The 27,101-nt window shown below is 32.8% G+C and overlaps 1 protein-coding gene across 3 annotated transcripts in view; it reads left to right on the forward strand.

The window, feature by feature from the left end:
- The window catches only part of MMP16 (matrix metallopeptidase 16), a 279,034-nt gene that overhangs the window by 145,949 nt on the left and 105,984 nt on the right, over window positions 1-27,101 (forward strand). For all 3 annotated transcript variants that reach the window (XM_002759052.6, XM_054246553.2, XM_035276883.3), the window contains 2 exons: window positions 5,930-6,052; window positions 19,879-20,183. In XM_002759052.6, the coding sequence (XP_002759098.1) occupies window positions 5,930-6,052; window positions 19,879-20,183 (428 nt within the window). The remainder of the gene's footprint in view (window positions 1-5,929; window positions 6,053-19,878; window positions 20,184-27,101) is intronic.

Below are 27,101 nucleotides of genomic sequence, written 5' to 3' on the forward strand. Positions count from 1 at the left end.
AATAAGTAAGTTTTTCAGGTCATTTCAATGAAACTATAGTGATATTTGAACTCTTAATTTGATAAATAAAATGCTTATTTAGATATACCAAGAACTTCAACATTTTTGGCTTATCAATATGTTTTATGATTATTATTCTTTAGTCTAAATGGCCAAGAGAATACTATCTATCTTCTTTTTCAATTTGGATATAAAATATATATTCTTGAGCCATTTATGTTCTTCTTTTTATTTCTGAAAATACTCATGGCATTAAAACACTATCACATTACAGGATGGGTCAGTCCTCATTTTGGTGGCAGCAGAAGGAAGGTTGATGGCTAGTAAGCAGGGACCTTAGATTCCTATTCTGAAAGGTAAAAAGTTGAAAGAATTGGTAAGAGCTGACACTAACTGAACTTGTGTTCACATTGAAATCATGGTGGCTTAATACACTTTTGTTCTTGTTCAGGTATTTAGGTACTTTAACTTTGCTATTTCAATCTTGTAAATAATCTGTGTGTCTATGCAGCAGTTAATGAGTCTGTAGAAAAAAGAAACTCTGGACTAGAGTGAGCTGTCAGCTGCAACATTTTTAGCCCTAAGTTAATTTACTTTTCAAAATCTTCCCATGACAACTGGACTTGACTCTATGAATACAAACAAAATCTAAGAATTTTTAAAAAGTAATTAGAATAAGCATATTTAAAAATTTCTGGAAGGATATTTAGGGACTACTATAAGTAGCAAATATACTTGTACCTTTATTTAAAACTTGAAAAAGTATGGAGAATGGACACTTACTTAACATATTATTCTGGTGAATATTGTTCATAGAACACTTACTGATAAAATACAACATATATATTTGGTAGTCGTTTTCATTTTTCTTGGTAAAGGTAGGAGTATGTACAAAGAGCCACTGTGTGACAGAGCTCTAGCCGCAAGGGATGGTGTTTACTTGGTATTTTGTTGAAGCACTGCCTTCCTGCAGCCCCACTACGGGATACCTAGTACATGGCCTATAACCTAAGGACACCTCTTAGAGTCATGTTGTCAGTGGTCTTATGTGTTTGAAATAAATGCCCAATTTATTAAATATTTTTTTAAAAATATGTTTTACTGAAGCTAATGGACACTTTCAGATAGCGTGTGTGTGTGTGTGTTGTGTGTGTGTGTGTGTGTGTGTGTGTGTATGTGTGGTGTTTGTACAGCAAACTGTTTAGAAGCTTCTGGCTACTTTATTTACATAAAACAGGGGACAGTGAAGCTGCTTATTTACATTTCTATTATCAAAGTACCAAAAAGATCCCTGTTTTAAATAACATACATACAGGTCAAAGGGAGGTGAAGCACACTGATATTTGTATGCTGCTGCCGCTGTTGCTGCTTCTACCGCTACTACCAGTGGTACAACTACTTCCTGATATTTGTAAAATAATAATAGTTATTAGAATTGGAACTATAAGTTAATAATAGTAGTTACTGTCTGCTAGACACTATTTTAAGTGTTTAAAATGATTTAAATAATTTATTCTTCACAATAACCCAGTAAGAGAGGTAATATTATCATCTCCTTTTTATAGATGTGGAAACTGAAGCATAAAAAAAAACAGTAACCTGACAATTATTGTAGAGCTAGTGAGTCAGTGAGTGGAGCCAGCGTGGTAACTCTGCAGTTTGGCACCAGGATCTCTGCTTTCAATTTTTATACTCCTCTCAAGAGCTCTGATTCTAGATTTTTTTTTTCTTTTTAAATGGATTTAACTTAAATGAAGACATTAATGATCTTCACAATTAATTTTAAAATTCTCTAGTTTCTTGAAAATTAAATCAGTGTTAAAAATCAGTATTATATTTATGAAAACAAGCCATGCCGTTATTTACACCTTGATAATTACAAAATGCCTTTTACCGTTAACTGCCTATCCCATGCTGCAGTGCTCCTTCCCATGTCTTTGTCTGCTTTGGGATGTCAACTTAAAATTTGTCACAAATGAGTCAGTCAAGGAAAAGAAAATGCACAGTTAAATGATTTCTGTGTGGACACACTGAAAAAGTAACTATGTTTAACCAGTGACACTGTCACAAAAAAGTACTGCCTGAAATAGGATGTTATTGAAATCTTTTTTAAAAAAAGGTGGCAACTAGATTTTGCCAAGTTGCCAGTTGGTAATAAGCAAATATATATATATACTACACTTATATGTTAACTTTATATGTAGATATTTATAGTTATATATTCCTGTTTTTTGTGTTAACAGGTATATGTGGGATTTATCAAACTGAAATTTGAATGCTACTAACATTTTGGTGCCTGATAAATTCATATTATCCATTTGGGCAACTGGAAATGAACCTGACTCCTAGACTGTAACTGAATAATAACATTAACATGCCAGTTTTGCATTTTATATTAGATAACATTTAATGCATTGATGAGTCCTGTTAAACACTGGCCATTTTTTAATATCTATTGGGAACTTTAAAAGTTCTATAAGAAAGAACCTGCCTGCTTATTAAAATGTTCCAAGTCTTATACAAAATGTTTCAAGTGATATACAAAAGCCTGAAGATCAATTTAGCTCAGATTCTGTGTCATGTTCATAGTGTGATGTGCTTTGATTGTATTTATGATATCTTATATACTTTGAGAAGATAACACCCACTAATATGTCTGTCCCAGCCTATTTGGATACAAATATTGGCAAAGTTAACACAGAGTATTCTCAACTTGACCAATCTTCATTCAGAGTTACTTTTATTAAATCATTAGTTGATATTAAATTGTATATGTTATGCTTATTTCTTATGTGTAAATCACCTACTTCATTATTTTGCTTTATATAAAGTGTTCATGTAATATCTCTGCAATAATCATTTGTTCAAGGCACAGAGTTGGAAAAAGTTACAAAGTCCAGGAAATATGTCCGGTTGTCGAAATGATCAGTATATGCAACAAGACATATAGACTTAGTTCATTTGCTTCATGTTCCTTATTGGCAACTTCACTAGGCACTGACCACATGCTGGGCTCTCTACCCTCACTCACAGATCAGTGGTTGATAGAGACAGACACATACAAATCAGGATACACATAAGACGTGCTGTATTGGGGTGGTAAACCATATCTGTGTGAGTTGAATATTAATAATAATTAGGATTCTCAGGGTAAACAAGGTGTAAAATGTATTCCAGACAGAGGTCATTGCATACAAGGGCAGAAGAGGCTTGGTTCTGTAGAAACTCTAGTGGATTTTGAAAAGAAGAGAACAGGAAAGACCCTTTCTAAATAGACCTGAATAAGATTCTTTCTACAAAGGAATTTCATGCTCAGAACATGTAGAGAGCACATGTTTGCTTTGGGAAAATGCGTTTTTAGTCATGAAAATGAACTAAGTGTTAGAGTGAAAGAGACATTTTGAGGGTAGAAGAAACTAGACTGTGATTGACTGGATGTGAGGAGAGAGTAGCGAAAGATTGTACCTAAATATCTGGTATGGGCTTTAGAATATGTTAAGGCTTTCAGCTGAAATGAGGCATCAGATAAATTGGTGCAAGTTTGGAGTAGGAATATCATGATTTTCTTTGTACTACATATAACATTAGAGATGATGACAGGATATCTAGATGGAGGTGTGAGAGCACTTACCCCATTATATAGTACTTTTTAAATTGTACATGTCTTACTTGTGTGTTATGAGCTCAGTAAGGAAGAGGCTCTTTCTTTCTGCATCTTTTAATCCATACTTTGCTTTCATATCTTAGCATTTTGTAAAAGCTAAAAAATATTGTAGGGTGAACAAATCAGGATGAGATAGGTAAATGATCAAATAGTTAGAATACAAGCAAACAACTATATGAAGTGGGCAAAAGCACAAGACTTATATAAGGGATTCAGCAGAGATGTCTTTTATCATAGGAACCTAATTCCTCCCTAAAATATCTGTTCTTTGGAAGATGCACACACTTCACAAAGAAAACTTCTACTGGCCAAAACAAAAGCATGACATTACTGCCTTCATTTTTCAATTTTATACATATTAAAGTAATTTGAGAGACTATACCCTCATTGAAAATACATTTTATTCTAATAATAGTTAATTCTATTGTTTCAAATTTTATCAAGCTATCCATTTCAATTTTTTTTTCACAGATGGCTTACTTAAATGTTTTTCTTAGCTAAATGTGAATGTAACCATATCCCACATTAAGTAAACATACTCGTATTTCAGAATTACATGTTCTTTGTCCTCCCAGCACTTTCGATAAGATAAGGGAAGATAAGTACCTACCTTAGGAATATTATAATTTTTTGAGATTATAATTAATACCTATATGTAAAAGCAATTTAAATCATCATAGACATGCCACTAATAATTATTAGTTAAATCAGTATCTACATCTTAAACTCTACGATAAAAGTAACCATATCCACCTAGTCAATTAATATTTACTTGATATTCTATGCTAGGAGTTGTGCAAGATACTTAGAATACCAAATTCCTTCTAAGCGTTCTACAGTGTAGGGAAACGTCTCTCAAATTCAGTATGTTTCGGCATGACCTGGAAATGTTAATTAAAAATGAGAGGCCTCTGGTCTCACCTCCAGAGAACTTAGTTCCATAGGGCTGGGTAGACTCTTAGAATTTTGCACTTACAAGATGTCCTTTTTAGTTCGGGGACTTTAATAAAGGGAAAGAATGATTTTCTGAAGTAACTCTACAATGCATTTCAGCTAGGATGGAATTTGTTAAATCTGGTAACTGCTTGGTCTATATTGCTGGGGTCATAATAAGAAAGCAGAATCTTTTATGTTTACTAGAAAAGTGCCATCTTTCTTAAGAAGTAAAAGTTGTTCTTTCACTGTTGCAGGAAGTTATTGTTATGTTTGTTAAAGTAGATTATTGGATTTTGTTGCATAACATGTAAATTACTTCGTGTGTATATTACTTAACATGTAAATGACTTAGTCATTTCTATGACCATTCCTTTTCCATTTAAAAAGTATGGAAATTATAAAGTAAATACTCCAAAAATTGATTTTTTTATTTCTGCTTTCTGAACCATGTAGCACTATGAAGATTCAGCCTTACCTTTGTAATTATTAAAACAGATGGGCTAATAAATAGTAAAGTCACTTTATAAGGCACTAAAAAAAGAGAACCCAAATCATGAAAATCTGTCTACTTAGGTAAGATACAAGAATAAATAGAAAATGTGACAGTGGTCCAATGAGGCTCTCTAGAAGAGCAGTTAGACTATTCTATCTGTATATGTATTAAGATTCAAAAATTAAAAGCAGAATTTCCTTTTGTAATAAAATATGTTAAACCTTAGTGCAAAACCTCATATTCAGAAAAGTATTATTTAAGCATTGAATTTTGTTATTATCAAATATTCAAAGCAAGTGGCTGCTACTTGGAAATGAAATGATGATCAAATGTAAAGAAGAAAAGGTGGAGAAATGAACATGTTATTTGAATAGTTGACAGCTATGTAAGTTAGAACAGAGTAGCATATACCCTTTTGATCCTGGGATTTAAATTCAGGTAATAGATCAGGATAATTTTTGAATGTTAAAGGTAGACTACTCTGTAGTGGCATTTTATGAATAACACCTGGAATTAAAAACTTGCCCAAGATTATATATCTTGTTAACAATAAATTTTTAGAAGCTTTAGAGAACCTCTGTCTACAGTTATCTCAAAATAAATTAGAAGAAAATTATCTAAAGGATCCTAATAGTAAACTAGTGATTCTTGACAATTAAGGAAAAACTATGCTGTCTACTTAGATTCAAAGTGCAAGACAATTGAGTGTTCTCTTTACTTTGTAGTTTGCCATTTTCATCATCACTGCCTTGGATGAACCTCTTAATTGATTACCTTTTCAATTTAATGATTAGTGTTGTTAGTAAATAACTGGAAATACTGCTTCTTTTTTGCAGCTGGATGAAGAAGCCCCGATGCGGTGTACCTGACCAAACAAGAGGTAGCTCCAAATTTCATATTCGTCGAAAGCGATATGCATTAACAGGACAGAAGTGGCAGCACAAGCACATCACTTACAGGTATAAGAACTCATGACTAATCTCCCCTTTCCCCCATTTTTCTTTACTATTTGTTTTGACACATAGTTTAATATCTTCTGCACATTGACTACATGTTTATATACAGAGATATAAGTTAATGTAAGAGACTTAAAATTGCAATTGAGAGGAGAGTAATTGTTCATTAGATACCACATAGATAGTCTTTGAAACACTTGGGCTCTTTTGTAAACTATTCCAACTTCTTGAATAAGTGCCAATATTATGAGTGACTTTAAGATGAATGTTCTAACATATTACATTCTTTGACAAAAATATTTATTATCTCTTAAATAATCAAATAATAAAATATGTAAATAACTGCTATTTAAACAAAATGTTGAATTTATCAATTAATGTTTAATATCAGTCTAACCATTTTGCTTTTAATCTTTTTCTTAATTATGCAAGTGGTTTTATCTTCAATAACAGAAGGTGTTTTACAACCTAGAGTGACAATTGTTAATAATAGATCATCACATTTACTCATTTTTTAATTGAACAACTGCTTATTGAGTCCCAGTATGAGCAAAGAACAATGCTAGGGCCTGGAGATGTAGCAACAAATAACACATGAGGATCCTGTTTGTCCTTATGGAATTTACAGTCATGAGAAGTTGAACAGTCATGTAAGTATGATGCTTGTTATAAAAAGTAAGGACAGGATACAAGAGAAACGTAAACCAGGTGATCCAACCCGTTAGAAAACGAGATGAGATCACCTTAAAGAAATAACTTTTCTACTAAAACCCATAGGAAGAGAAAGAACTTGTTAAACCAATGGGCAGGAGAAGAGGAAAGGTACTTTGGCAAGAGGGTAGAATATCAGGAATCATCTCTGTCAGATTATATGTATAAAAATAATTTTATCGACCTTATTCTTCATGTAAATAACCTTTTGTATATAAAGATAAAATTAAAGCCTCGATATACTGGTTTTCTACCAATATAACTGGAACATGTCACTTGAACTTATTTTGGTTATTTTGGAAACACTTTTTTTCTTTTTTTGGAGACAGAGTCTCACTTCATCACCTAGGTTGAAGTACAGTGGCACAATTTCAGCTCACTGAAACTTCCACTTCCCAGATTCAAGCGATTCTCCTGCCTCAGCCTCCCTAGTAGCTGGGATTACAGGCATGTACCACCATGCCTGGCCACCTTTTGTATTTTTAGTAGACACAGGATTTCCCCATGTTAGCCAGGCTGGTCTCAAACTCCTAACCTCAAATTATCTGTCCTCCTCAGGCTCCCAAAGTGCTGAGATCACAGGCACGAGCTACCACGCCTGGCCTGGGAACACATTTTTATTTTATTTTATATTCTTATGCTATCTTCTCACACAACATGCTCCTAGATTATTGTCTTATACTACTTACTTTAATTATTTCTGCAGATAAGAAAAATCAAAGATGAAGCAGCTTTAGGTCAAGCCCATGAAGGTTGTAGCCACCATCATTTAAATTCACTCACAAGATTTTTTTACTTCACATATGTTTTATCATGTCTATGATCTACATTTCTAAAACAGAGTTAAGAAAATATTATACCAATAAGTTCACATGGAATACAGTTGATATTTTCCCAATAACTATAATATTTATGTATCCTGTCTAGTGACCTTTTTACTATAAGTGAAATTAGTGGTGACATAGTGCTTTCTGAGAGGAAAACATTATTATTATTTTTTTTTTTTTTTTTTGAGACAGGGCCTTACTCTGTCACCCACGCCCTAGTGCAGTGGTGTGATCCTGGCTCATTAGAAACTCTGCCTCCCAGGCTCAAGGGATCCTCCTGCCTCAGCCCCCTGAGGATCTGGGATTATAGGCACACACCACCAGCTAATTTTTGCCTTTTTTCTTTTTGTAGAGATAGGGTTTTATCATCATGTTGCTCAGTCTGGTCTCGAACTTCTGGGCTCAAGTGATCCTCCTGCTTCAGCCTTCCAAAGTATGGAGATTATAGGAGTGAACCACCACACTCAGCTCAGGGAAGCATCTTGAAAAGCATTTGTAGACTTTGATGAAGGATGATAGATTATTTTTCTGGTCACATGGTAGAGTAGAAAGCCTAAAATATACTGTCAATTAGATTAAAGTTATATTAGATTTTTAAAACTAAAACATATCTTAAAAGCATTTTTGAGCTGAAGCAAAGGGAAGAAACCTAAAAACCAAAAGTAGAGGGAAATTAGGCAATTTAGGAGGCATATGAGGATGTAGGTCAAGTAGAGAGATGTTGAACTTCTGTCTTAGCAGTAATATAGAGTATTAAATGAGAAAATTCATCTGATTAATTGATACCGAGAAGTGGCAAGGAAATTTACCATCCCTTTTTGATAAGTGGGAATCAAAGCAAAGAAGTACATTTTGTTACACAGAAAAATGGCACCTATGAAAATAAATACTACATTTTTGTTATATAGTTCATATATAATTAATGTAAAATGTTGGAAAAATCTTTAAGGAACAACAAATGTCTGCTACCTCTCCTCTATTCAGCAACTACTTATAGAGGTAAAGAAAGAAAAGGAAACAAAAGATAGAAAGTTCGAAAAATTTTTTTATATCAAATTTGATTTGTTTATTGTTGGCATATAGAAAAGCAATTGACTTTTGAATATTAACCTTGTATCCTGAAACTTTACTATAATTTCTTATTAGTCTAGAAGATTTTTCTGTTGCTAATTCTTTGCACTTTAGAAGTAGAGGATGATATAATCTGTAAACAAAGACAATTGTATATATTTTTTCTTCCTAATCTGCCTCTTTTCTTTTCTTTTTTTGATGCATTACATTAGCTACTGTTTCCAGCATAGTATTAATACCGGTGGTAAGAATGGACCTCATCGGCTTTTCTGATCTTAGGAGAAATACAAATAGTTCTTCAACCTCAAGTGTGTTCTAAACTGTAGATTATTTATTAGATGTTGCTCATCAAGTAGAGGAAGTCCCCCTCTATTCCTAGTTTGCTAAAAGTATATATTATGAACGGGTGTTGGATTTTGACAAATCCTTTTTCTGCATGTGTTGATATGATGATACGAATTTTCTTCTTTTGCCTTTTGATGTGAAATATTACATTGATAGGATTTCAAATCTTGAATCAGCCTTGCAATTAGCTGGCATAAATCTCAATTTGACATACTGTACAATTCTTTCTATAGATTGTTGTACTTGATGTGCTGACTTTTTTGAGGATTTTTACATCTGTGTTCATAAATGTTGTTGATCCATAGTTCTTATTTTTTATAGTATCTTTATCTGGTTTTGATATCAAATAGAGGGATATTGGAAGTTTCCCACTATAATAGCGCTTTATGCATTTTTCTCTTGTAGTTCTATCAATTTTTGTAACATATTTTTTTTGCTATGTTGTTAGGCACTTGCACGTTATGTTTTGTCATGTCTTCTTGGAAAGTTGAGACCTTTATCATTGTGTAATGACTTTTTATCCCAGATAATTTTCATTGCTATGAAATTTGCTTTATCTTAATATAAATAACCTAGTTTTTTTAATGTGCATAAAGATAATATATCTTTCTCTATACCTTTGCTTTTAATTTTTCTATGTTCTCATATTTAAGGCAGGTTTCTTGCAGGAAATATCTAGTGGAACTTGCTTTTTGCTTTTGTTTCATTTTGGTTTTTTTTTTAAATCTATGCTATTTTTATTGGCATATTTAATATTTGCTTTTTTTTTTTTTTTTTTTGAGATGCGGTTTTGCTGGTTGCATAGGCTGGAGTGCAATGGTGTGATCTAAGCTTACTGCAACCTCCACCTCCTGGATTCAAGTGATTCTCCTTCCTCAGCCTCCCAAGTAGCTGGTACTACAGGCATGCACCATCATGCCCAGTAAATTTGTATTTTTAGTAGAGGCTGAGTTTCTCCACATTGGTCAGGCTGGTCTCAAACTCCCAACCTCAGATGATCCGCCTGCCTCAGGTTCCCAAATTGCTCAGATTACAGGAATGAGCCACTGCCCAGCCTAGTATTCACATTTAAAGTGACTATTGATACAGTTGGATTAATACTTATAATAGTTGTAATTGTTTGCTGTTGTTATTGGTTTTTTATATTTGTTTTTGTCTTCCCCTCTTTCAGTGACTTCTCTGGTTTTAGTTGACCATTTTACATGTTTTCATTTTCTCTTAGCATGTCAGTTATCCTCCTTTTTATAGTTATTTTAGTGGTAACCCTGGGACTTGCAATATATGTGCAAGTAATCTAAGTCTGCTTTCACATAACACTATACTACTTCACAGCTATTATGGGTATCTCATAACCATTTCTAATTTAATTATTCTGTCCCTTATAATATTCTCATCGTTCATTTTATTTATCCATGTGCTATAATAACCCAGCATATTATTTCTCTTATTATTTTGAAGTTATTATAAGAGTAATAAAATATCAGTTAAAAATAAGAGTAATAAAATATTTTATTTTACCTTTGTTTATTTCTTCCCTGCTAATCTTTTTTAAAGAGATAGGCATTTCTGATGAACATCATTTTTCTTCTTTCTGAATAAATTCTCTTACATTTGTATTTTTGCAAGGCAATTTTATGGACAAGAAGTGTTTTTAGTTTTTATTTGTCTGAGAAGTCATTTTGTTCACTCCACTTTTGACTGGATACAGAATTCTATGTTCATGGTTTTATTATTTTAACACTTAATATTTCAAGCCCCTTTCTTTTTGCTTGCATGGTTTTTGAAGAGAGCTTTAATAAAATTGCTATTTTTGTTCTTCTACAGATAAGGTATTTAACCCCCTCTTAGCTTCTTCCAGGCTTTTCTTTTTGTCTTTGGATTTCTGCTTTGAATGTGATATGCTAAGGTATAGATTTTTTTTTTAATATTTACTCTGTTTCATGTTTCCTGAGTTTCCCATTTCCCAAGTCTATGGTATAGCTTCTGTCATTAATTCTGGGACATCCTCAGCCATTGTTACTGTTTTTCTCTCTTCTCCTTCTAGTATTTTTATTGTGTGTATTGTTTCCCCTGTTCTTGGACATTCTTTTCTCTCTCTCTCATTCTCTTTTTTTTTCTGCTTTAATGCATTTAGTAAAAACCCACAGCTAATATTATACTGTGAGATAGAGATTAAATATGTTATATCTAATCTCTATCACAGCTCTCTCTTTAATTCAAAGTGAAATATCCAGTAACAGCTAGAAATACTGAAAAAATTAAAGGGGAACATATAAAAAATAATTGACATGAGGCTATACTTCATGATACACTTTACAGGCTTACAAATTGACATAACCTCTTTATTAGGTAAGAAAAGAAAATCAACTTTTTATACCAAAAAAATATAATTTTTTTCTCACAAGTATAAAAGTTGGAAAATAGGAAATAGGTGAGGCTATGCAGAACTTCCCCCATAAGATAAGTAAGAAAAATCTTAACAATAAACAGACTCAAGTTTCAATGACCTATTAATCACAGAAGAATTAAACAACTATATAAAAATTAAATCTATCTATTAGACATTAATTTCAATTCTTATTTCAATTTGCAGTATTTCTATGGACATATCTTAGAGCTCACAGATTATCTCCTTGGCCATGTTTAATCTAATCATGAGCTCATCAAAGGCATTCTTCATTTCTGTTCTTTTTACTTCTAACATTTCTTTTGGATTCTTCCCTAGAGTTTCCATCTTTCTGGTTATGTTACCCATGAGTTTTCTTTATGTTGTCCACTTTTTTCATTAGAACCCTTAGCCTATTGACCAGTTATAATGAATTCTTATTCTGAAACTTCCAAAATGTTGGCCATATCTGACTCTGGTTCTGTTGCTTGCTATATCTCTTCAGATTCCGTTTTCTCTTGCCTTTTGCAAAGCAAGCAACAGAACTGCTATAATTTCTTGTTTAAAGTGGTAATGTATTGGGTAATAGTAAATGAGGTAATAATCCTTTGGTGTGAGCTTTTCTGTTTATCTAGTTAGGGGTTTGCATTTAATGTTGGTTTTAGCTGAATTTCTTGTAGAATTCTTTTTTTCCTTTGTCCCCTACTGTCTTTAAATATCTCTAGAAATTCCTCCTTAAAGAGCTCTCTCCCCACCCTCCAATGCTAAGGCTGGGACGTTGGGAGTTTATCTTTCTCTTTGCTTCAGAGGCTTTTGCTCTTTATAAACTGTGAGTCTCTGCTATATATATATAAAAAAACAACACTGGATAATTTATAAAGAAAAATGGTTTAATGGTTTCACAGTTCCGCATGGCTGGGGAGGCCTCACAATAATGGCAGAAGGTAAAGGAGGAGCAAAGGCACATCTTACATGGCAGCAGTCCAAGAGAGCATGTGCTCTTCATAAAATAACCATCCTTTATAAAACCATCAGATCTCATGAGATATATTCAATAACAAGAGAACAGCACAGAAAAACCTAGCCCCATGATTCAATTGCTTCTCACTGTGTCTCTTCCAAGACACATGCGGATTATGGGAACTACAATTCAAGATGAGATTTGGGTAGGGACACAGCCAAACCATGTCACTACCTCATAAAGCTTGGGTAAAAGTAAGATAATGGAAAAAATTTTAAATGTAGCATAATGCTTAAAGTATGGTGTTTAATCAAGGACAGTTATTATCTTTACTTCTTTTAATTTACCAGAAAAATTGCAGAAATTGGTTGAGAGTGCTCTGACAAGATTATTTAAAGTTAGAGAGATAAGTATATTGCATTTGAAAGTTAATGTATGTAAGGTGCTAAGAAATTGCCTGGTGTATACAAAGCATTGTGTAATCATTTGCTTTTCCTTTTTTCTAACTGTATTTAGAGAAAATAGTAAGTAAAATCTGACATTTAAGCTCAAAAAAATAACTGTTCATGGAGAGGATAGCTGAACTGTATCCTGACAATATGTAGACCAGAGTTGGGGTGAAAGTGGTGTAATCTAAGTTTTATTTGATAGCAAACTCATTATAAACCAATAGTATAATGTGACCCAGAAAAAGCTAAAATGACCAGATTACTTTGATATACAAAGCAGTGGTGATGCTAATTTTTCTCTTTGGCTTTTTGGCCAAGCCTTACCCAATACACATTTTTCTCTTCTGGCCACCACACTTTTGGCTGCTTCTTGGAAAATTAATGTACTCTTCTCAAAAAGCAGTCAAAATTTAAGGGGCCAGAAAGCAGTCTGCATGGGGAACAACTCAGGATTAGAGCTAAGCATTCTCAACATCGTAGTGAGAGTATTTAAGGGGAAAATTTCTAGTGATTCTCAAATTGTTAAAGGCTTTCAGAAAAATCTAATGTTTAAAATGATTGGAAAGTTAAATCATACATTATATGAGTTATTTTCATTTTTGGAAGTATTTAAACCAAAAACATTTATTCACTTAGGTTAAATTAGAGACTATTTATGCATTTATTTAATGGTTGGAAAGTTAGTTGTTGAGTAAATTCATTAATTCCAAACTGTGTTTGGTTAAACTTTTTTTCATGACAGTGATAGAAGCTTATTGAATGATATAACTTTTATCAAATAGATCTGTATTTCCCAATTGTTGAATATTACTAAAATGGACTTAGAGTAAGTTATTTTTCTCCCAGAAATCTAAATTCCAAAATGTTATTTTGTGCGATAAATGGCCAATGGGACAGGTATCTAAATTGCCAGATGAATATGAGTATTTATAATATATTAGTTAATATAATAGTACTATATTGAGTATTTTTTATTTTTCCAGTATATTAATCCTTTAGCTCCTCTTGTTTTTAAATGAATGACTCCATTACAACTGAGGACACACATTGAAGGTTATTTTACTTTAATAGTGTATACAGAACAAAGAGATTCCTAAGGAATTAAAACAAAAAATGCCTCCCCGGAAACATTTTTCTTTATTCTCTTTAAACCCAAAGAGTTCACTGAATTTGGTGATCCTGTAGAGTTCGAAGAGAATGCAACTTGTGTATCCAGAGAATACATAACAGACTGAAGAAGCAGAACCTGCTTAAATAAGACCCAATATAATATGTACTTAATTATCTGTCCTGCCTAGAAAGCCAGCATCTTGGGAAATAGCCAAATATTTAATGTAAGGCAAGGTTTCCTGGAGGGAGTCTATATTCATTTTCTATTTTGTGACCATTTCCCATACTTAAGAAAAAAGTTGTGAAGCCCCATTAATTATACAAACATAATATAAATAAAAGTAAATTAGTCTATTTTGTATTCTCTGGATAGAATACTACAGTATGTTCAGGATATGCTAATAATTTAACTATATTATATTTATTCTCTTATTCATAGCAATTGTCTGCTTTCCCTTTTATAATAAATGCTATTTAACTGATAATTGCTTTTTACAAAATATTAGTATACCTAATCAAATAACTAATTTTTGTCTATTTAATTGAGTAAAGTGGGTTTAGTGCTGTTTATATAAAGTTATTTTTGACATAATATTATGAGATATTTGTAACTTAACTAGATGCCACAGTATATAGGTTTTTTTTTTCTAATATTAGAGATCAAACAGTACTCAAAACATTTATTAGTGTATCAAAAACTTTAAAGAGTGCTGGGAATGGTGGCTCACATCTGTAATCCCAGCACTTTAGGAGGCCGGAGTGAGTGAATCACTTCAGCCTAGGAATTCAAGATATCCTGGGCAACATGGCAAAACTCTTATCTCTACAAAAACATAAAAGTTAGCCAGTCCTGGTGGCATGCAACTATAGTCCTAGCTACTCGAGTGGCTGAGGCAGAAAGATTACTTAAGCTCAGGGAGATACAGTATGCAGTGAGCAGTGATCATGCCACTGCACTCCAGCCTGGGTCATAGAGTGAGACTCTGTCTTAAATACAACAATAAAAATTTAAAGAGTTATAAACATTATGAATATGTAAAATTATTACTCAATGAACTTGTTTTGATCTAATGATAAGGCCTCAATTTTATTTCAAAATCTAAATAGTGTTCCACATTTATTATTTTTATTATATTATTTTTTCTTAATTTTTCTGAACTTTTTGGACTTATAAATAGACATTGATTTTACTATGTAAGATTGTGTAATACTTGGTCATTAAAGATGAAATTTATCAATTTTAGATTAAAATTTCATAATTTGCCAAAATGGAAGTTTGAAAAAAATCAGTGAAATTATATAATGAAATGCCAGATACACTTCAAAAAATGAAATCTATCATCTGTTAAAATAAGACAGGTACTCACTTTACTCTTTCGCTAAAACAAAGGGCAAATAAAAATATTTTAAAATTAAATTAGCTTTATTATGTTTTTCAAACTTTTACTCATTTTAAGTCAGTGTTTTTATTCTGCAAATATATTTAATCATTTGTACATTTTTATTAGTATTATTAGTAGGAATCTTATTCTTACTACCTCATGATTGCTCTGTGACCTTTGTTATTTCAGTTATGAATAAATACAAAATACATCTTTCAATGGCATATAAGTTTCTAAACTCTTGTTTCAGAAAACAAGTTCACTTAGTTCAGAACTCCAACTCTAACTTTGAAGCATACTTATACATTTGTATTTATTTATTTTTTACTGCACAGAATGATATTGTAAGACGTCATTATATTACCACTACATTGTATGTATTATATAAAGGTAGTAATTTTGATCATCTAAATTGGAAATTTTAACTATACTGTTTTCTGGACTCTCATAAAAAAGCAATGAGGGGTTACTTTTTTTTTTACATTATTTATATTGCTAATTCAACATTACCAAATCATTAAGAACACAATTAAAAATGCATTATGCGGCAAGGCACAGTGGTTCACTTGGAGGCCGAGGAGACCCGAGGTCAGAAATTTAAGACCAGCCTGGCCAACATGGGGAAACCTCTTCTCTACTAAAAATACAAAAATTCACAGGCCATACTGGTGGGCGTCTGTAATCGCAGCTATTTGGGAGGCTGAGGCAGGAGAATTGCGTAAACCCAGGAGGTGAAGGTTGCAGTGAGATTAGATTGTTCTACTGCACTCCAGCTGTGTGACAGAGTAAGACTCCGTCTCAAAAAACAAAACAAACTAAAAACCAAAATGCATCATGTAATTGAAATTTATCACATATATTTAAATAAGAACAATAAGTATTTTTTCTTCCTGAAGTAATGTTGTTGAATTTTCCATCTTTGTTTAATTCAAGTAAGACCACTGAGTACTTATTTCCATTTTGAACAGTCCTTTTAACTTCCACAGCAAAGCCTATTAAAAATGAAATCATATCTATAATTGTTTTTTTCTATTTTTGCATTTAGAAATTTATATTTCATTTAACCAGCTATCTTTATTCTTCCATAATATCCAAAATCCACAGTTAAGTGGGCCTCCAGAAGATAAATGTAACGATATCAACTTCTATTTATACTGATTTATTGTTGAAAATACTCCTTCCTTTCAGCTCACATTTTCAGCCTTGCTAATCCTTTTTATTTTCACCCTTTGTATGTGAAACTGGGCATTGGCTTCCCACTTCAACCTGGGCTCAGTGTCATCAGCATTCATAACCTTTTTCTCTCTTTTTTTGTGTTTTTTTATTTTATGTTCAGGGGTACATGTACAGGTTCGTTCTAGAGGTAAACTCATGTCATGAGAGTTTGGCATACAGGTGTCTTGTATGTATTAATGACAATCATATACAATGTAGTTAAGCTTATCTGGAAGCTAATCAGCACATAGCTTTGAAAAACACAGTGGCGTCTTCTCAAATTCAGATACTCCACATTTATTAGTTTTTATTATATTATTTTGCTTCATTTTTCTCAAAACTATTATATATTTACAAACAAATCATACCAATATGATTTCATTTCTCTATTATAAGAGTATTCTATATTTGAAATGAAAATCAATTTCTCCATTACATGTCAAATCCATCACCAATCCCCATGAACAATTATCTCAGAACATATACTGAAACTAATTCTTCGTATCTCCATAGCTGTCACATAAGTCCTAGTCTCTGTCTTCTCTTACGTGAACTTTGAAATGTTTGATTACTTTCATTTTTGTCCCCTCATCCATTTTCCATCAGACACAGTGATCTCCGTCATTGATCCAACTCACTGAGCAGTGCGGTTCTCTGAACTGGCCACATTTGTTTGGTCTCCTTACCATGCCCTCTGGCTAGAAAGTAAGGGCTAGGCATCTTTGGCTCCTTCTGCCATTGAAATCCTGTGTATCATCTCCTCTGTAATTATTATTTTGTTCTGTTTATTATTTATCTCTTATCACTAAAATGTATAAGTGCTGTTGGATCAGAGTCTTGCTCACAGCTGTTATCTCTGGCACCTGGAACGGTGCCAATTAGGTAGTAAGATCTTTCAGTAATGTCATAGGAATATCAGCCCACTGAGGGACTTCTGAAATCCCATAGGGTGCATAGAAAATAGAAGACTACTAGGAAAATTAATTTAGATCAAATTCAGTGTTACATTACATTGTATGTTTCTTTAGCCATTAGGAAATTTAGAGACTAGCAAGCGAGACAAATGTCTTTGCTATCTCAGTGTAGATGTTTATTCTTCCTCAAACAATAGCTAATGGCACTATGCTGAATATGACATATAGTTAAAGCAAACAAACAAAACAACAAAATATTGCATAGCCTTCTCCCTGAACAGGCATGAATTCTTTTGCTCTGTCCATCCTTTGCCTCCGGTCAAAAAAAGAAATGCTGTCTTCCTCAGCTCTTACTTTTTCCTTCATAGCCTATGTCTAATCCACCCATATATCTTGGGAGATATATCCTCAAAATGTATCCAAAATATGGCTACTTCTCAAAATCTCTACTGGTACCAACCTGGTCCAAAGCACCATCATCTCTCACCTGGATTTTTACAAGAGTTCCTGATGTGTCTCCCTGCTTCAACTCTTGCCCCACATTAATATATTTTCCACATAATGGCTCAAGTCATTTATTAAATCATAAGTCTGTTCATGATGCTCCAGTTTTTCCCTTCTCAGAGCAAAATCCAAACTCTTTAGAGAGGCCTACAGGGGCCTACTTTATTTGGTCTCATTCTAACTTTCTGACCTCATATCCTGACACCTGCTCTCTCCCTGTGACCAAAGTATACCAGCTGCCTTGCTGTTCTTTGAACCTGGCATCGTCACTTCAATGCCTTTCACTTGGCATTTCTTCTTCCTTGCCTGCACTCTATTTCCACTTGGTTTGTTACCTTATTTCCTTTGTATGCAATGAATAATATTTACCACCAAATAATCAATGTAAATATGATCTAGATATTTATTCGAAAATAGGGATAACTTTATCTTAGATGTGTGATCTAAAGTAGAATTTAAGACAATAGATTTTTAGCCCAAATGTTCGGATTGAAAACCCAGCCCTGCCACTTAGAGGTTTTGTTCTAAATTTTTATAAATATCCACAGTGCTTTTGGTAAAATAGGTACAAATACTCATCTCATTGAGTTATTCAGGAGATTAAATAAGATATTATGAAGTGCTCCTCTGGCTCATAGTAAATGCTCAATTAATACCCTTGTTAGTTTATGTAATTCCTGCCTAATATTTGTAATTGTATTGACATACAATCAGATTAAAAATATAATATGCATATTAATCCTACAAGTTTCTCCATGCTGATAAAAAGTCTTAAAAGGGCAAAAAATTTTGAATCCTATGTATACAATGACATGCATTAGAGATGCTATAATTTAACCATCACTTTCAGTTCTCTTTTATGATTACATTTTAATATATATCACCTGAATATGGCATCCTCTTCTGTAATTAAATATTTTATTTATCAGCTGAGCATGGTGATTACTTCCTATATCCCAACTCCTTGAAAGGCTAAGGTAGGAGGGTTGCTTGAGTGCAAGAGTTCAAGGTTAGCCAGGGCAACACAATGAGATCCTATCTCTAAAAAAGAAAAAAAGAGTCAAAAATATTTTGTCAGTGTAAGTTTATTATTGGTTGCATGGATCTGAAACTTATTTATGACTCCTGTTAAATGTATCCATTGCTTTTTACATTCATGGTTTGAATTTATAGAACTATAATATAAAAAAATACACATACTAGATCGATTTTTGTTGTTTAGAAAAAACACTGAGGAAAAAAACCATCTGATTATTTCTAAATGAATCAAGAACAATATTTATAGTTATTTAATCCATTTGTTATTAGCATCAGGACAAACTAAGGTACATAATGTCCAAGTTACTTCTTTAAATCCATGGAATTGTTAGATCTTTGTATTAAATAGCTGTTTACTCACAGTACATTTTTAACCAGGACAAATTAATAAGAAACAATAGAATATCAGAAATTGTAGGTATTTGATCATTTCTTTAAAAATTAAGAAGTAGCTCTATGCTGAATTGGTATTTACAGATAAGGAAGAGCATAAATACATTGTTTGAAATTGATATATACAGATACAATGGTGTGTCTCTAAAAATTATAACTAGAAAAAAATTGAAATTTGTATTTCAGCTCAAAACTGTTGCACCTCTTTGATCATTTTGCACATCTGCCTTTTTCTTTCTCATCCAAAAGGTAAAGTGACTGATTGATTCAGTTACCCTACTGTTAACCATTCTACAGATATCTTTTCATTTAAAACTTTGGTTTTAAATGAATATTATGCTGCTGAAAATTAAATGATTGTAATGTAGCACAATCTAGCTATAGAGACAAAATGAATGAATATATGTTATTCCTATTTAATATGACTATTTTCTCTAATATTTTACTTAACTGAATCAATCAAAACCTGTAATAAGTTAGCTTACACATAACAATACTGATTATTGTATTTTCTGACTTTCAGTATAAAGAACGTAACTCCAAAAGTAGGAGACCCTGAGACTCGTAAAGCTATTCGCCGTGCCTTTGATGTGTGGCAGAATGTAACTCCTCTGACATTTGAAGAAGTTCCCTACAGTGAATTAGAAAATGGCAAACGAGATGTGGATATAACCATTATTTTTGCATCTGGTTTCCATGGGGACAGTTCTCCCTTTGATGGAGAGGGAGGATTTTTGGCACATGCCTACTTCCCTGGACCAGGAATTGGAGGAGACACCCATTTTGACTCAGATGAGCCATGGACACTAGGAAATCCTAATCATGATGGTAAGTACATGTTTGTTTTGCAGTGTGAATATTTCTATTATTATTTCAGAATATTGAAGACATTTAACAATTTACAATCTTAAGGTATAGATCCTAAATTTACTTTTAAAATTACAAAGCAATATGTAAGCCTTTTCATACCATTTTAGGATAAGAATTCGTGTGGGTCATTAGATGATATAGTTATATATGTGTTCTTTTAATTGAAGATTAGAACCTTATGCTATGTCATAAATTTTATTTTCTTCACAATGTGATTTCTTAAAAGATTTTATAGTCAGTTTTAAGTCATGAAATATGTATTAAGAAAATTCTGCTGTTTGTTTACACCTTATGCCAGTGTTTCTACTTGAAATTTAATCCTGATTAGCATCTGTAGTCTGGTTTCTACTATATTTTCTCTACATTATTTTCTACTCTGTTTTTTTCTTCTTCTTTGAGATGGAGTTTCACTCTCATCACCCAGGCTGGAATGCAATGGTGAGATCTTTGCTCACTGCAACTCTGCCTCCTGGGTTCAAGTGATTCTCCTGTCTCAGCCTCCTGAGTAGCTGGGATTACAGGTGCCTGCACCACACCAAGCTAATTTTTGTATTTTTAGTAGAAATGGGTTTCACAATCAGGCAGGTCTTGAACTCATAACCTCAGGTGATCCACCTGCCTCAGCCTCCCAAATTCTTAGGCTTACAGGTGTGAGCCACCACGCTCACCCTATTTTCTAATCTATTATCACCTTTCTAGTCTATAATTTTTGTGGGCTAGGCACAGTGGCTCACACCTGTATTCCCAACAGTTTGGGAGGCCAAGGCGGGAGTATCCCTTGAACCCAGGAATTCAAGAACATCCTGTTTCTGTTTTTTAAACAGACTTCCATCTGTTTTTAAAAATAAATAAAATTAAGAAAAACTATATATACATGTAAATTTTTGCTCCTTCTCTTTTGTCTCTCATCCATTTCATTGGTCTCCCAATCTGATGACACTACATGATTTATATATTTTCATTACATCTTCATTTTTACCAAAAATCAATTTTTCCAACTCTATCCCAACATATCTGTCAGTTTTCTAATCCTTACATTTATTCTGATATGCAAAAATAATGTACAAATCAGAAACCTCAATAACTTTTAGTTACTTAATATGAGAGTAATTACTTAATGTGAGGCACATGTTTCTCCATAGTCAGCAATGCACATTTCAGTTATGTGCTTTAAAAAAGTCACAGTTATAGGATTATAGAATTATAAGATTTCTGTATAGCCATAGTTCCAATTTTTATTGTCAAGATTTATTTTTCTTCCTCATGATTGTAGAATGTTGTTCAACTATAAGTGTATATTGCTTTAATGACAACAAATCACATAATAAAACTCTTAATTTCACCTTGATGAGTTAACCCTAGTCATGGTATTAAGCTTTCTTGTTCATAAGAAGGTTCAGTTAGCTGGATTTGTGTAATTAATAGCCTTGCAGTTTTAAAATACCCAGGGTTTTCTCATGTTTTGTATGGGATAAATTAGGTTGAGTTAAATATAAAATAATATCAATTTCAAAGAAAAATATAATAACTGTTCATGTTTTCCAAAATAAAATATGTAGTAGTGATTTTTTCAAATGATTATTAATAGTTGTACATTCTGTAATGTGAAATTATTACATTTTTAAGAACTGGTTTGAAGACTAGGGGAGATTTTTGTATTATAGAATGAAGAGCCAAAAACTTAGAAGTCAAACAGACTTATATTTACATGCTGGCTAATTATTAGTTCAAAAATGTATAGACTCGTTTTTACTATGTGGTTTCTCATGCTGGTCTGTATGTATTAGGAGTGTTTTTATGCAGGCATGTTTAACCTATTCTATACCTGAGCATCTAATAATAAAATATCTGGAACACGGTAGCTGGAGATTACCAGTTTGACATATAAATCATTTAAAATAAAATGTTTGTTTTATTTTTTCAAAATCACACAGGTATTCTAGTTAAGTAGTTCAGACTTCTCCAAGTTAATTTGAAAATTATTTTAAGTAAAATAAGAAATATTTGCATTCTAAATGATTAAGAAGAATAGTAGTTATAGTAGTAGAATTTTACTGACACAGGCTGCATTTACTTTCAGGGAAAAGATTTTCTTTTGATATTCTGAAAAGATAAAATTGTTTTTTATTGCAATAATGGATCTAATTATTAAAACAATTATAAATCTATAGTTTTGAAGATGTGCTAATTTGGCTTTGTGACCTCTTAAATTTAAAATTATTAAAATTCTATATGAAAGAAATGTCTATCAAGTTCTCTATATTTTGTCTTAAAATATTGACATCCTCCATGATGAAACAATCTTCCTACCTTAGCCTCCTGAGTAGCTAGAATTACAGTATTATCTGGTTTTTAGGCATCAACCAACACTCTGAAAATAAAGAAAATGTTTGGGAAAAAAATCGACAGGGAGATTTTGTGACAAGAGATGATAATGTTTACACAGATTTCAGAGTGATCCATGCTTAGAATGCTTATGTCTTTTGTATGATTTAAGAATTTTTCCAAAGAATGTATATGTGGGAAAATTTTGAAATATAACATGGACTAAAGGTATACAATCAAGTCAATGCACTTTTGCCTGAGAGTATTCATCAGTCTACTTCCCGAGTATGCTAAGTATGCGTCTTAGCATACTCTAGAAGTGTAACACTCCTTACACATAGGTAAATGACCAAAAAATCTAAGCAAAACAGTTATTTAATATTTTAGTTTTTATTTGGAGACAACTATGTCTTTATCTGTCTAACAAAAACATTTTGCCTGTGAATGAGCCTGAAGGAAAGGATTCTGCAAAATAATAGTGTTTCAGAATTTCAAGAGATTAGGGAGACAATAATTGACTGTTGGAGATGTAATGCCGTAAAGATTTACTGCTTAATTGAAATTCAAACTTTTAACTAGCAACAGCAGGGCAGCTAGAGTAGTGTCAGGCTGAAGGATTGATCATTTATCAAAAGAGCCTCTATCTTTGCTTGTGGTACTGGTGGATGTGGGGAGAATTAATTCATTTGTACATCCTCGATTCTAACTATGTGTGAGACTATCTTTTTGTATCACAAATACACATGGCACAGTTCTGACGTCTTCATTGATAAACTTTTTTCTTTTCTTTAATCTAGTCCTGGAATGCTCCCTGGCTTACTTACCTGAATTATTTTCTTTCTCTTCTGTTCACAGCTCTTGAGCAGCTAAGAAACAGAGCAGCTTGTTTATTTAGCAAAAATGCAAATGAAAGAGCCTCTTGATAAGTACCCAGCACATTTTCCACAGCATATTGCTCAGCTAATGAAGGCAATTTGAATTCTGTCTACCTTAAAAGAGATAAACAGTGTCTTAGGCTGCCAGTAACCTTTAATTCATTGTTATCTACATTCCTATCAATTTGCTAACAGTTGTACCTTTTGAAAATTCAAGCTAAAGACCATTAAGTGAATTACAAAATAGTTTTATTAAAATAAACACATTCACACGCACACACACACACACACACACACACACACACACACATGTATATACAACCTTAATAAAAATAATGCCTTTTTTAAAGAGTTTTTATTTTCGTGGAATGAATCAGCAAAATGGTTAACATCTTAACTCTTTTAAAACATGGAAATTAATTCAAAATAGAAACTATTTATCATGATAGTGGTTTTGAGAAATATACATTGCCTGAATGCGAGTTGGAAAATTTAACTCCATGTTCAGATTCATTTTGAGCAACAATGGACATTGTTTCTTTGTCTACAGTATAAAGTTTAAATGGTGCTATCAATGTAAACACAAACATATCACAATGATTCTTCCTGATTAGACAGCAAACCCGAGGTAAACTGTGCAAAGGGTTATATACTGCTATACTATCTATAGCAGTAATAGAATTTTAAACAGATAATCTCCAGTCAAAACAGGTTATCTATTAAAATAATATTTAAAACTTATGACAGAAAAATATCTAGAGGCATATCCTATTTTACCACTTAATTGCAATTCTGTTAAAAAGAATACATTGCAGTGACTCTGCTTATTGTCAGGAAGTTCACTGCCTAACATAAGGAGATAACCAGCAAGGTTATCAGTGCTGTTGTAGCAGGCTGTCAACAAAACAAAAAGAGAAAAATGATGATAAAAATGTCATCTGAAACATCAAAATCCTTAAATTCAATTCATCATTAACTGTGAAGTGATTGACATCTACATCCAAGCCCACTCATTCCTGAATACGCCTAATTTAAGTTAAATATGTTCATAGTGTGATACTTGAGTCAATAAACCAGACTTAGGCTGACCTTGGAAAGTTAACTTTCTGTAACTGAGATGTCCATTTGGTGCCGTCCTACAGAAAACACCTGTGTAGAAGTAAACCTAAGCCTTCAGAAAGTTTACCTTTGCACAGTTTACCTCGGGTTTGCTGTCCCAAACTTTCCTGCTCATTTTGCAGCTACACTGCTGTAGAATGTTTCTGGAGGCCTACAAAATCTGAACTTTGATATTTGAGGAAAGAAAGAGTTTAAATACTGCATTAATCTATTCTTACACTGCTATAAAGAACTACCTAAGACAGGGGAATGTAGAAAGAAAAGAGGCTTAATTGACTCACAGTTCTACATGTTGTATGGGAGACATGGCTGGGGAGGCCTCAGTGAACTTAAAATCATGGTGGAAGGGCTAAGGGGAAACAGGCACATCTACACATGGTGGCAGGACAGAGGGAGAGAGTGAACAGAGAAGTGCTACATACTTTTCAATTAGATCTCATTAGAACTCAGTCACTATCACTAGAACAGCAAGGTGCAAATCTGTCCCCATGGTCCAGTCACCTTCCACCATGCCCCTCCTCCAATACTGAAGATACTGTATATTTACAAAGATGCCTATCAGTCAATGCCACAGACTGTGGGAATATTGTCTAGATTCATCTGTCCTGGAGTTTTTGAAAAGGGAAGGACTTGGCATGGACAGTCAAAGACCTTAACTCATCTATAAAACAAGATAATTTATCAGGATTTTAAATTCTAAAAACAGTACCTCTACCACATTTTCTTATTTTGTTTTAAAAATGGAGAACTCTCTCTCTCTCAAGGTAATTTGGCTTTCACAACTATTGCAGAGGGTTTATATGTGTTTGTTTTTAAAGACATGACTTCTTTCCTTTTTTTCCTGGAATGAGCTTCATTTTACTAAGTCTGTTTCATTTTACAAGACTGGTAACCAAAAATTTAATAGTCTTGACTTATTTAAAACCTTTCAATTGCATAGCCTTACGTGATTACAATGCAGTCTCTACTTGGTTATTTAGTTTTATATCCTTGTGTGCAATTGAAAAATAGCAGAAAAATTGGTATAGTCACATTCACAAAAATATGTCACTATGTTAGTATTACAAAAATATATAAATGGATCATGAGCATTCAAATGCATATAATATAGATTTCTTAATAAAGAAAGCAGATAAAACAAGAAATTCCTATGGCTTAACACAACTGATTTTATTTCTTGCTCATGTAGTAAGGCAGACTAACTCTGTCCAAATAATCTATCAGAGACACCAAGAATAATGAAGGCTTCACGTCCACACAGGACATCTGAAGTTGCCTCAGGTATCAACATCTAAGCAGCAGTTGATGGATTTGCTCATGAAAGGGATTTATATGTCATCCTCTGGTATCTGTGGGGAATTGGAGAACTCCCTGCAGACACCAAAATGCACAGATGCTCAAAGTCCCTTATATAATAAGATGGTTTAGTAGTTGCATATAACCTATGCATATTCTCCTATATAATTTAGGTTATCTTTAGCCTACTTATACTACCTAGAACAATGTAAATGCTATATAAATAGTGGTTATACTGTAATTTTTTAGAGAATAAGGACAAGAATTAAAGAGTCTGTACGTATTCAGTATGGATGCAATCATGTATTTTTTTTGTTCAAGTATTTTCAATCCATGTTTGATTGACTCCATAGTTGCAAAAGCCATGGGTATGGAGGGCCAACTATCCTACTAAACTGTTTCATTTCTGCCCTGGTTGCACTAGAATGTGATATTATGGCCACACCTAATCACAAGGAAGGCAGGAAAAAGGTCACAGGTTTAATGAGCAGCTAGTTCATGTCTGCCACAACAGTATGTTGAGAAGTAAAATAATACTACTTGGATTTTATTTATACATTGAATCTGTTGGTAAGTTGTTTAATCATAATTCATATGTTTTGCCCTATTAACCATTATTTAGCTATTATTTCTCTTCTCTTACATAGACTATATAGAAATTTTTCTTCTAATTGTGTTTGTTCTTAAATCTAGACATAAGACAAACTGAAATAAAAGTTTCAAATTTAGCCCCTTTTATTCAATATAAACAATGTCTTTAAGTTTTTATAATAAATCCAATTGGTCTGAATTAATGATTTAATAGCTTTATTGCTTAAATTATCTAAGACTAATAGCAGATTTTTACTTTAGTTTTTGCTTTTTTTTTTGCAGAATTACAACCATACTACTATAAAACCTAACATAGTACAATTTTAGTAAATTTCTTACAATGTAAACAAAGCAACACTGTCTACTAACGACAATGTTTAATTTATAACCCCTTCTTCAGTTGAAATCAAGAGTTGCCAAAACCCCCACCCTCCTCCCTAAATCTGTTTATTACATATCATGGAAGCAGCAGAAATAGATCTTATTATAATCCACAGTGGAAATTGTAGCTTTGCCATTGATTAAATGCATCAGCAAACAAGACTGTGGGCCTAAGGAAGAGTCTACCTCTGTTCAGTAAACCTGTACATACTAGCTGTACACATATGCATGTGCATGTGTCCCGAGCAATAGGAATTTACCTAAGACCATGGAGTTTTAGCCTGCTTTC

Source organism: Callithrix jacchus, chromosome 16 (genome assembly GCF_049354715.1).
Source record: "Callithrix jacchus isolate 240 chromosome 16, calJac240_pri, whole genome shotgun sequence".
Lineage (NCBI taxonomy): Eukaryota > Metazoa > Chordata > Mammalia > Primates > Cebidae > Callithrix > Callithrix jacchus.